The 12,657-nt window shown below is 42.4% G+C and overlaps 1 protein-coding gene across 2 annotated transcripts in view; it reads right to left on the bottom strand.

Moving 5' to 3' along the window:
* SETD5 (SET domain containing 5) overlaps positions 1-12,657 on the bottom strand; it is a 65,993-nt gene that overhangs the window by 26,773 nt on the left and 26,563 nt on the right. The window contains exons 3-8 of one of the 2 annotated variants that reach the window (XM_063164824.1): positions 9,318-9,423; positions 8,229-8,440; positions 7,850-7,908; positions 7,274-7,461; positions 6,200-6,238; positions 4,445-4,687 (exon numbers count right to left, since the gene is read on the bottom strand). In XM_063164824.1, the coding sequence (XP_063020894.1) occupies positions 4,445-4,687; positions 6,200-6,238; positions 7,274-7,461; positions 7,850-7,908; positions 8,229-8,440; positions 9,318-9,423 (847 nt within the window). The remainder of the gene's footprint in view (positions 1-4,444; positions 4,688-6,199; positions 6,239-7,273; positions 7,462-7,849; positions 7,909-8,228; positions 8,441-9,317; positions 9,424-12,657) is intronic. The other variant, XM_063164825.1, reaches the window with a different exon arrangement.

Genomic DNA, 12,657 nt, shown 5'->3' with positions numbered 1-12,657 from the left:
TTGATTTAAGTTTTTTTTTAACATGAGGAACAAAATTTTTAATGAAGTAGTGACAGTTCATTAAAACATACATTAAAGTCTTCAGCTCTACTACAATTAATTTTCACAACAATGTGTCTGACACCATGAAACCACAACATTCTTAAAGTACAGACATCGAAATATGACATATTTTATGGAATAATGGAAGGGATATTATAAGCACTAGGGTATAGGAAAGACTTATTCCATAAAAACTAAGTACTTTCCTTACTTAACAGATGAAACCTCTCTGTAAGTGAAGATTATCTGAAGATGACTGGCTGCCTCACCACCACTGCTGTGCCTGTTCCTTCCTCAGCATTCTATTCACTGCTCATAAGGGCCCAGTTTTGATACTTTTCCAAAGTGAACTGAAGCATAAGTGCTCTGACTTTGGTAATAATGACAATTATGTATCTAAATTAGGAGTAAACCACAAAATTTTACTGAAAGCACATTCTCAACTTTTCCTGAGAGAACCTTCATTAGAAACAGCTACTGAGCACTCTGCTGAAATGGATAAAAATTAGTTTAAGGGGCTCAGCCTGAATAATGACAGAACACATGACATTCCTGCACTCAGCACTGGGAACCCAGCAAAACCCTTGTACTGAGCACATGAAAATACTAAACCACAGGTCTTTTAAACCCTTTTTTCTGACTGGGATCTTCTATCTCCTCTGTTTAAAACCCCCTCAAGAAAATGACTTTTGTTGTTTCTATAAAACATTATATTGCAGATCTTGGATGAGCTAGTAAACTAATATCTATCTGTTGACTTCTCTCACTCAGATCCAGGATAAAGACAGCTTTATAAAAATATTAATTTGAAACCTATTCAGATGGGAGTAATGGTCCAGAGCTCCTCTTGAGATACAATCCAGTGCCACATTTGTCATGGGGTTTATCTGTCTTATACCACTCTGTCTGCCAGCAACTGGGAAAACCTGGATATATGTACTGGAGACTCTGAAGAGCCTTGCAGGGTGTTCATCTCTCCAGGTCTTGGTCCTGACAGAAGCTCACAGAGGATTCCCTAAGTCCACAGAAACATGTTATTTCCAGTCCAAGAAGCCACACTGTTGGTCCTGATTTCTGATCAACAAACCCATGATATGAGCGAGCTGTAGGATGAGACTGTTTACACTACACAGAGTAGTGGCTAAATTACTTTCAGCACTCTGTACTATTCAACTATGGCAACAAATAAATAAATGGGACCAGATTTCCTAGTGTAGGACAGGAAATAAGAAGTATCTGAAGCTACTAGATGAATTAGGACCCAGTGTGTTTCCAGTTGAATAATTCTGTTTCTATACTATCACTGATTTGTTTTTATACCTTCTCACCTAAGCTGGCCCTACACAGGAGGGTTGGACCAGATGACCTTCAGTGATTCCTCCCAACCTAAACTGTTCTACTACTCTAAGAGCATAAAAAGATAGTATCTTTCAGAAGTTAATGTCTGGTAGCCTTCACTCTCACCTTTGTCCCATGACTGACTTGGGGAATACAGGTGGGATAAGGTGGGGTGGTCAAAGGAGGAGAAAGTCCATGCAGGAAAGAGAAACTCTGCATCTGTGTAACTTATTTATCTCAGTTTGGTGAAAGAGGAATGATCTCACAGCTCTTCTGGTAAGACACAGCTCAGCTTGTTTTCATTTTCTGAATTTAGAAATATGAAGTGGATTAGCTGCCATGCTTTCATGTGTGAAAAGAACAAATGATTTTATTCATGTCACAGGCTAGGGACTGCTGACTGCTAATCAGCCAAAACTGTTCTGATATGTTTGCAGAGCAACATCTGCATAATACTCAGTGGCTTTATTTTATAAAGGCCCTTTTGCTCTTCACTTCAGAATGTGAAATCAGTCAGGGGTTTGAGCTCAGGTCAGCAATTATCAGAGGCAGCAAAGGGCAAATACTAACCCTGGGTTTGGCTTGGCAACAACAGTCAGGAAAGTGATTCACAGCTTTCAGTTTGTCGAGCAACTGGCAGTAGCCAGGACTAAGATGATTTTATTCACAACACTAAACAGCTTCGTATTTTCACAACTTTCCCCTTGCATCATGAGGACAGCTGAAAACTGGTTTATCATAAAATCACAGAATAATTTAGGAAAAGCCCTCTAAGACCGAGTTCAACTGTTAACCTGACACTGTCCAGTCCATTACTAACCCATATCCCACAGTGCCACATCCACAAGTCTTTTAAATATCTCCAGGAATACTGACTCCACCACTCCCCCAGGCAGCTATTCCAGTTTGGTAAACCTTCTGGTAAAAAAAACATAATCCTAATATCTAATGTAAACCTCTGCTGGTGCAACTTGAGACCATTTCCTCTTGTCTTACACAAAATATTCCAATGAACAAAATCCCATATCCTCCATGCATAACTCTTAACCCATCTTTCCCTACTCTTCCTGGTTTGAGGAAGCTTTCAGGTCACATCTCAATCTCTTTTAAGTAAATACCTGCATCACTGTTGACTGAAGTCAAATGACTTTGTGAACTACTAAGAGTATGCAGGGCATAATAAAACATTATTTTTATTCCTTTCTCCTCTCTCCAGTCTTCATAGCCTAAGGGAGCAGCAACAATATTTCTACACAGCAGGCAAATGTATATTTGCACAGCCTCCTGATTTTTTTCTAGCTCAAAGTACCTATTTTCCCTTATCTCACAGAAAAGCTATTTTTGTGTTCAATAATGATACCTAGTTAATAGACAACTGATGCAAACCAAGAAGCCTTCTCAGTTTGCCTACCAAAGGTGAGATGAGTGAAACAAAAATAGAACACAGTGCATGAGAGCACGTGCTCCACACCTACGCAGGTGCCCTCCTCACAACACTCCACAGCCACCTCCTGAGCAGAGACAGCAGGACACAGAAGTGACAAGCAAAAACCCAGGACAGGCACCTGTTTTTTTCTCAGTGTCCAACAGAAACTATAAAGTCCCCTGACACCTTCCCAGCATGTGCAATGACAAGTACCTGCCAACAGCTTGTTTACAGTAACTACAGCTCACTAACAAGTATTGCAAGTTTCAACTTTTTTGTTTCTTTGGCATGTATCACATTTGGAGTCTTCTGATTTGGAATCTTCTGATTTGGAATATTGGCCACATTTTCCTATGGGAAAACCTAAGCCTGTACTGGGAAGGGAGAGGCTGAAAGAGCATGGCAAGAACAAGCACATTATGTATGGTATATTTTATAGTCTTGTGTTGTGCTGTACACATATCAAGAAACACAGCATGTGTTTTATTACTTATTTCAGGACTTTTCCTAAAAATCACGTGAGGCAGACAGAACTAGTTACATTTAGTCTCAAAAAATGTTACCATTTCTAGAGAAGTAGAACTTTTTCTTATCTGCATTTCCTGCTTTCTACAGAAAGGCTATCAAGAAATGTTTCTCTCCCCCCCCCCCCCCCCCCCGCAAGAAATCTTATTTATTGCAGAACCAGAGGAAAGAATGGAAGAAAGTTTGGTCCAAAGTCCTCTTTCTGCACTTTCCCTTACTGGCACTATCTGTGCTCTGCTTGAAGTGGTTCACCTGTATGAAGGTAGAGGGAAAGGAAGGAGGGAGCACATGAACTTCACTGAGTCAGCTGATATAAACAAGAAAGATTCAAGCACAAACATATACCTGATATTCAGGTTTCTGACTTTGCTCCCTTTACACAGAAGAAATGCCTCACTTCTCTTTTGGAGCCCACCCTTTCAGATGCAACTATCTCCATTCTCCTGGACAAGGAAGGCCCAGGAAAGCCTACACTGGGTAGGAAGGCTGTACTTTGTTCAGTAAAGCACAGATAAGATGACAAAACAGCTAACAAGAGTATGAATAAGGAAGACATACACCACACAAACACATTGTTTTCCTGTTTCTGCTTGTTTACATGCACTCCATAGAGATGGCAAGACACCAACCACTGCTCAAGGTTGGCAAGTTAGGGAGAGACCAGCTTCCTGAAGTCAGTTGTAGCTGTGCAGTATTTCAAAGTTACAAGAGTCCAGATAATCCAAAATACTGAAATAATGCTGAAAGGTTCTTTAAAATAGCCTTCCACAAACCATGAGTCAAGAAATAAAATAAAAAAATAAAGGGGACTGGAAAACTCAGGTGGAAAGCAGGAAATTTCCTATCTCCAGCAAGTGACAGATCTGGTTTTGTCTCAGGCCATTCAGTGACCAAAGTATTTATGGCAAAATACCTGCTAACCACATTACAGAAATGTGCAAAATATCCCCAACTTTGCATCACTAATATAGTTTAATGCAAATATTTGTTAATCTCTCTCTGACTGGTATGACTTCTGATTCATTGTGTATCAAATCTCTGCCTGTTGGCCTGAGCTACAATACTGCTCACCCATGCCCTGACCTACTCCCCCTCTGTCCTGCTTGTTCTTACCTGCATCTGGGACCCAATAACAGTATTATTGCAGGCCAGCTCAGTTTTGTTGATTGTGTCCAGCATAGCAGTTTTGCCCACATAGTCTTTATTGGAGTTGAGGTGACGCTCCAGCAGGTTCTGCACATCAGCGCTGTACTGGTTGGTGAAGGCCTCCTCGTACTGGTCCGTCCAGAGGCGGATCCGATTCTCCCACCCTTCAGCTGTGTTTTCATCCAAGGCATGTGCTTCAGAAGGGGAATTCTGCACCAAACAGCAAAGAATGAATGGATGGTACACAGCAGGAAAAGCTATCCACAGTGCTCCAAGCACATGAATAAGCTACAAGCTATGTAAGTGCTGGTTATGAGGACACATTTTTCAGCATCTGCACCCTCCAGAACATTGTGCAACAGTGTCACTCAGAAATCTACTGAGATTTCTGTGCAGAACTAAGACCTCTTGAAAGTTGGTACTTGGCACTGCTACATAAAATAAAATTAGGCTAGCACATGGCCAGAAAAAAAATCTAAGCCACTTTGGAAAAATAATTAAGTACATTAAAAAAGCAAAGGCACAGAATACACAAAGGCAAATAAATTTCATGTAGGCTTGTCCTGCAGTCAACCCACTCACGGCTAACACAATGCTCAGTGATGCTGACTGCATCTCAATCTTTGCAGTGATTGATCCAAAAATAGTCCTGAACCTTCTAGCTAAATGGTCACCAGAGTTTCAAGAAACTGAATCTAGAGCATAAGCTAATACCCACAGGGTTAAAACTGCAAGTCCTAAGCAGAGTAAAGAAGAGAGGGCAAAATCAGGTAATCCGTTTAGACTGTCTTGTAAAGGAGGGGAAAACAGAAGCTGGTAGAAAGAAAAAGACTTAAGCTTCATTCTTTACTTGGCAGTAGTTGAAGTAGTTCAACAAATACTCCAGAGCTCAGCAACTCAACTGGCTTCATAAAGCACTGAGACACATATGACACTGAGGTCTTTGTAACAAGGACAAGTGAAGAGCAATCATTATTTTAATCATATATATTAAAAACAGTAGGAGTTGCCATGCATTTTTACCCTCTCAAGTCACTTGCATGCTATGGAGATGGTGCATAGGGACACCACAGTACTGTCCTCCTTCCTCTCAGCCACCTGCCAGAAGCCACTGCCAGCTGCAGGACTGGGGTCAGGTGGAACTGAGCAAACCTTAAGGCACCTCTTGTGTCTAGAAATAAATGCAGCTTACAGTTCAAGTCTACTTTTTTTGTCAAATAACCTTCCTATTCAGTGGCCACACCTACCACTACTGCAGGAAGTCAGAGATAAATATATTGTCCCATCCATTCCTAGTAAGAGGATGTGGAGACAAACAAGGCAGCACTCCTAGGGACTTCCAACATTAAACTTGTGAACTACTTTGATGTCCAAGCTTGAAATAGCTTTGATGCAATCAAACAATAACTGCCCTCACAGAAGAGCAGCCACAACCAGTTCTACATCCCTTACATCAAACACCCCACTCCCAAGTGCCATGAATCAATCACCTCTCAGAACTGGATTGCATTATCTGACTGGAAGCTATCAGAAGCAAATGGAAGGTTCAAGGGGCAATTCCTGTGATAGCCTTTAGAATAGGCCTCCTTGTGGTGCACTGTAAGGTTGGAGTTATTACAAGGCTGGCCCCACAATCAGAAACTTCCCAGGGAAACCAAAAGAGGGACAAAATAAAGGGGGAAAACCCCACCACCAACACAGAGGGTTGTCATTTCTACTCACCTTCATCCTCAGAGACTTTCGTGAGCCCTCTCGAAAAGCCTGTCCCCCAGACAAGGAGAGAGAGAAAAAAACAAAGTATTATAAATTTCCTAAGAACTAGAATCTCACACTTACTTCAATCCTTAATAAAAGATGGCAAGAATTACAGGAAAACCTACACAAGAAACAATGAACCTGAACAAAAAGAGACTCTGCAATGCAAAACCAGTGGAAACTGCTGAAAAGCTTGATGGCCAGGATTTCTGAACTAAAAAAGCCTGCCTCACACTTAGTAAAAATGTCAAGATCAAAACCAAAACTTTCCCAACTAACCTCACTTGCTTTGACAAAAGAAAGGTCCAGCAACAGAATTAAGGTGGTTCACAACAACAAAATAACCCCTCCAAACCACACATAGCTCCTGCCCCCAGCGTTTTATTTAATCAGTGCCTACCAGAAGAACTTCAAGGGAAACCTAGGCTGTGGAAAATCATGGTAAAGCTGGCAGATGATGGGAAAGAACCAGCTGCTCACACACTTGCATTCCAATATAAGCAATTCAAAATTATTTCAGTCCCCAGATCCTCATAAACAAGACAGTAAAGTCATCCCTCAACAAATGTTCATCACTACCTACATAGTTTTCCACACAGGCACTATCTCTGTCCCTGAAGAACAGTGCCAAGAAGCTCTGCAGCCCAAATTCCTCAACAAAGCCTGCTAAAAAATACCACGCTCCCTTCATTTTTCATTCTATTCACAGACTGACCCTTTCCCACAAACAGCCAGACTCCAAAAGCTACTTCCCCAAATCCTAATACAGCAAAAGGAAAAAATATGTAATTGAGTCCAAGCGCTGAGCATGAATGGACAGCATTGGGAAATAAGGGTGGAGCTCCAGCAAGGTAATTTTTAAACCAACAGCCACGTACTCCAGCAAGTCACAAATACAAGGCGTCCCATTATTACACCCAAAAGAGCAATTCTTGACAGAACAAAAATATCTTGTCTGCTGCCCGCTTGTCAACCTGCTCATAACAACACTCTGCACAGCATTTGGTAGGAACTGCAGCAACCTTGTCTCTCTCCACATACCTTGATCTTTTTGGCCTTTGGAGCAGCACGAGCCTTTTCTGTACTCCTCTTCCTCTTCTTGGGTTTGCTCCTGCGGACGCGGTTGACGGTCAGCGTGATGCTGGTGGGCGTGTGCTGCGTGGCCGTGTACAGCACTGTGGAGGGAGAGAGTTCTTCATCCCAGCTCTCAGTGGCACTGCTGTCCCCGCCTAGAGAGACAAGTGCTTCATGAGAACAGCTTCTCATCCCTGAGAGCACAGATTATCCTTATGTCTGTTTTCATCAAGACAACTTGTTGCCCCTGCATAGCTCTTCCCACCTCAGTTTTCCCACCCAAACTGGGAACAGGTGTTCCAAACTTCTGATATGTCACAGAATGGCACTGATGAAAATTCTCCTTTTCTGTTCACAAGATAATCTGATTTTCCCTAGAGCTAACTGAGGTGAAGCGTAAGGAGAGGAGAAAATCCCAGTGGTTGGGAGGCAAAGAACATTAGCTGGCACTGATCACAGTTAAATGATTACAGCATCCAAAAGACAAAGGTCTTGAAGAAGGAAAATAAGTCACTGTTATCAGAATTATAACCTCAAACTCACCTGACACGTTGTCCTGCTTCCGGTGGCGGAGTCTGATCACCTTCCCCCTGCTCATTCCTCTGCCAAAGGAGAATGCACAATTGAAGCTGGTTTGTAGGAGTAAAGTCACTTGAAATTCAACAGGATGTCACAAGATGCGTGCCCTCAGTGGGGCCCAGGATGATAAGAACATCGATTTAACATCCTCATCTCCACTCCTGGTGCCACCAACACTTGTCAGGCTGACAACGCAAAGGAGGAGGGTCAATACTGGGTAAAGCACTGGAAAGAACGCTCCAGTTAGCAAAAGGAAGTCTGTCCCACAGCCCAAAGGTGACACGGTTCAGTATGAGCAGTCAAGACAAGAAGCAGCCCAGATCTGCACTGCACCAAAGCTTACCTGCACTTTTCACACTTGAGGAGGAAACCATCTTGAGAGACACTGCAGTGGCACCAAGTGGGAATTGATTCTCCTTCTGAGGAGCTCTCACTATCCCCGGAGTTCTCCTCATCAGGTGAGTGCAGGCCATTCAGTTCTGCACGAGGTATAATGGTCTGGACAGGAGGAGAGGCTGGTGGCGTTGGAGGAGGAGGGGCTCCATAATTATGATCCTGAAAATGAGTATTTGCAGTACTACTTTTAATGTGAAGATATGATGCCTAGAAACTGAAGTCCCAAATCCACAGTTCCCAGGTTAATATTTAACTGGTGTAAAACAATAGCCTGAATTCCTCAACCTATCAAGAAGGTACAGTAATAGCTCTGAAACATGTAAATTATTTCCTTCAGCACCAATGAATTAAACTCAAAACCTATGAAAACAACCAGGCTATTTCGACATTAACTGCTGTACTGCTAATAATCTGAGATGACATAAGTGTTTAAACAGTGGAACCAGCTTCCCTGAGATGTAGAGTTTCTGTCTGTTGAGATATTCAAAATTCAACTGGACATGGTCTTGAGCAACCTGTTCAGGCAGAGCTTGAACAGGGAAGTTGGATTATGTGATCTCAAGAGGCCCCTTCCAACCTCAATGATTCTGTGACACTCTGTTCATCCCACAGCTTCAAGCCATGCTCCCCCTCCCATGCTCCTGACTGCTCCTTGATCCTCATTCTTTTAAGTTACCACTGTGAAAATCTACGCAGTTGAAACAAGTATAAATAGTGCACAATAAACCAAATGGGGCATAAAATTACCACCAGGAAAATATTATATATTCATATATATTCACACTTCATTCATTTATTTCATTCAGTTAAAAATCTATCACCTAGAACACTAAAAAAGTTTGCTGTAGAGTATGCGAGACTTCACAAACAATAAACACAGAAATGAAAAACGTATGGCAGAACTCAGCTCTGACTTAGTGTTCCCTAAGAAATAAGCCAAAATTCCTAAGGCTTAATAGACAAAGAACTATGGAACAAGCAGAAAAGAGTACAAGTAGACAGTAAAGAGCTGATTCACTGCAGAGAGAGTACTCACTGCGTAAGGCAGCCCGCGATAGCTGTGTTTCTGGGTGGCCCCATAGCCGTGGCTGGAGTACACATTCTTCTCACTGACAGCTGGACTAGCTTCCACAGACTCTGGGCTGCAGAAAGGGCCAGAAGTAAAACCCATCAATACAACATCATTTTTTTTAGTGCCAGTATTTCACTGCTCTTTTCTATTGAACACATGAGCTCAAAATGAAGAAACTTCATGAAATCGAGGTGGTGTCATGCGTTTCACCAAGCATCATGTGTGCAGAAGCTGTACAGGATGAACCTGCTCTCAGAGGGAAGGAACTGAGTAAGGGCCACCCTATATAGCTCATTAAAACTAGGTCTCAGTCTGGGAAGTTAAAAAGGTAATTAGCATGTAAGAAGCTCAGTTTCCTTATTGTTGAGGAAATTGGGTCTAGTTCAGCATTCGCATCTGAACCCAGCTAGCCTAATCTCAAAGCCACTGAACAGTACTGCCATTTTATCTCTGCAACAGCTTATTTCAACTGCAGCTAAGCAGCTTTCCTGCACCTGCACTTGCTTCTCTCTCCCTCAGATATCAATTGTTCCTGAGTCCAACATCCTGCGATAAAGCCTGCATGAACACTGCAGCTATCCTGACAGCAACTACCAGGAACTGGAGATTCCTGTTACAAAGAGACAACAAAATCCATGTCCTGGACAGACAGTGGCCACAGACAGATCAGATTCACCCTGTGCTTTCTATACAGCAGCCTGCAATGAGCAGAACAGGAAATCTGCTGCTAAGGTACAATGCACTCTTCCACCACAGGGTGGTGAAAAAAAACAGCTAAAAATCAAAGGTATATCCTCAGCAGAAAGCTGCAGAAAACCTACTCAGAGAAGGGACAGCTGCAATTCAATGCAGGGGATAGATAATGAGGCTACAGACAGAACACCAGCAAGGAAACATGCTGTCTTCTGTTACAAGGAGAAGATACAAGTCAGATAACCTGCACAGATCAGAAGTAAGGCCTGTATCAGAGTATTGCAGAATATTTCTGAATCATGTCTGCAGATGGAATCTTCATCAAAATTACAGCATGGAGCTGAGCAAGCAGGGAAGAAAAATATAGAAAACTTTACCTCAGACCTCTGCTGCTGTGGTGAGATCTCACAGGATTCTCAGTGGGTCCTACATAGTCAGCATGAATCAGGCACCATCAAACAATGGCCAGCAATCACACGTGGGGCAGGGCTTAGGCACCCAAGAAGAGTAACCCCTTGCCCTTTGGACTTCCTATTAGCTCTTGAAATCTCTGCTGCACTGAAGTTTGCCCCACCCTGCCACTCAACCTCATCTATTCTCCAAGGCACCAACCTCTGAGCTTCTGGCTTATTCTGGAGTAAGGTGGGTCTGTCTTTGCAACATAAAGGAGCAATAATTTATTGTACAAAGAACTGCAGAAAGTAGAAGACATTACACCTATGCAAAAAACATCTCTGTAGCTCAGGATTTAGGTGCATGACATGATAAATTCAGTCAGTTTTCAATGTGACTACAGCCAGCTAAACTGTCAGAAGCAGGAGATATAGATGTTCTCTCTCAAAGGATGTATTTCTTAATAAAAGGTACCATGTAGAGCTTGCCACATAATCCAGCCTGTGCAACAATCCTTTAGGACTTTCAGATTGGTACAGTGTCAAATCCATTCAGGTTTAATAACCCTTTCAGAAATATTTCAGTATTAGAAGGAAAAGAGCCTAAACAGTCTAAACAGCAGATATGTCCTCTGTCCAAGTCACCCACATTCCTAAGCACAGTCAGACTGGAATACCAGCAATGCTCTGCAAGCATTAGCAATAAAGCTTCAGAATTGTTGGTGCAACGGTGTCCAGGGGCAACAACGCTGGGGCCCGTGCTTCCTCAGCAGCAGCATGCCAAGGAGCTTCCACACCTTCCAACATGCAGTCAGAGTAACACAGAAAACTACTCTGCAGCCTCCATATCACCCTCAGATGAACAGCAACACCCTACACCATTTTCACCTCCTCTCTATATCAGAGGCTGGGGAAGATGCTAAAGCTCAGCCTGTAAAGAGATCAGCTCGTTTTCCTTGTTTTTCTTTTACCTTCCCCACTGCCTTCGTGATGCACATCTCGGAATCAATTCCTTTTAAGAGGTACAAAGCTCAGGTACCCCAAATTTCATGTATCAAACCAAAGAGTTTCAAAGGGAAAGTGAAGGACAGCCTTAACTTTGAACAGACCCATGAAGGACACTTCAGCAGTAACAGTGCATTGATGCAAAGCCTGGAGAATGAAGTCCTGGCATTCCCAATTTTTAGAAAACAGGCAGAGAAACCAATTCAGAAATCTTCAAACACCTTTTTTCGAAGCACTCCAGCCTAACCTCAAGTTGGACCTACAAATTTCTGACAGGGGAGAAAGAAAATGCTTTGCAGAAGGTTTACAGTCAGTCTTTTTGATACTTAAAAGCTACAAGGGACACATGCGCAGACACATCTGGCTCTTCTCCCTACCACGCTCAGCTTCGAAAGCAAAGTACATGAGCAAACTATTTAGCACTCTTCCTCCTGCCATAAACAGTTTAAAATTCCTGCATGTTGAGTCTTCAAAGTGCTGCTGTGGGAGAAGCAGGGTGACAAGCAGTACTAAATGATAGATCTTGAAAAGTGAAGGATCATGTAACCAGTGCAGATGAGCGACTTACTAGATTCTGATTCTCTGTTTAAATACAACATGTAAAAATGTGGGCTTTAGGATGGAATGAAGCATCACAAAGCAGAATGGCTAGAATGGGGCCAGTGCCAAGACAGACAAAAAAGAGCATTAGCAGTCTTGCAGAGAGTACAACCATGTAGTCAAACTCTATGCAGAGTCGAATCAGGGTGAGATGGAAGGGAAAAACAGTGATTCAAACCTTAGCCCACTGCTCTTACAGATCAAAATCAATAGTCTGGAGCAATTTCTGTTCTACCCTGATCCAGCTGACATGCAGGTATTTGCATAGTAGATACCTCTAGATAATACATGGGAGAAATCTATCTCCAAAACGTCATTTGTAGATTTTTTTAAAGAGATACTACAGTCTGTGTTTCAAAGAAGGATGCAGGCAAGCAGGAGGCAGAAGCACACAGAAATAAACTTCAGTCCTTGCTCTCATCCCTGACAAAAACATACTCTAATCCTAGCTGACATCATTCAAACAAGGGTTTTAAGAAGAGATCACAATGCAGTATTTCCTGATTTTGAAATGCTCCTGACTCTGCAGAAGCAGTGTGTTTTCAAAGAAAGGTAAATCCTCTCCAACAGGCCTCAGAGATACAGCTGCAGTGAGAGCCCTGCACATGGTCCTG

Source organism: Melospiza melodia, chromosome 10 (genome assembly GCF_035770615.1).
Source record: "Melospiza melodia melodia isolate bMelMel2 chromosome 10, bMelMel2.pri, whole genome shotgun sequence".
NCBI lineage: Eukaryota > Metazoa > Chordata > Aves > Passeriformes > Passerellidae > Melospiza > Melospiza melodia.
This window is presented reverse-complemented; position numbering and strand designations above follow the sequence as displayed.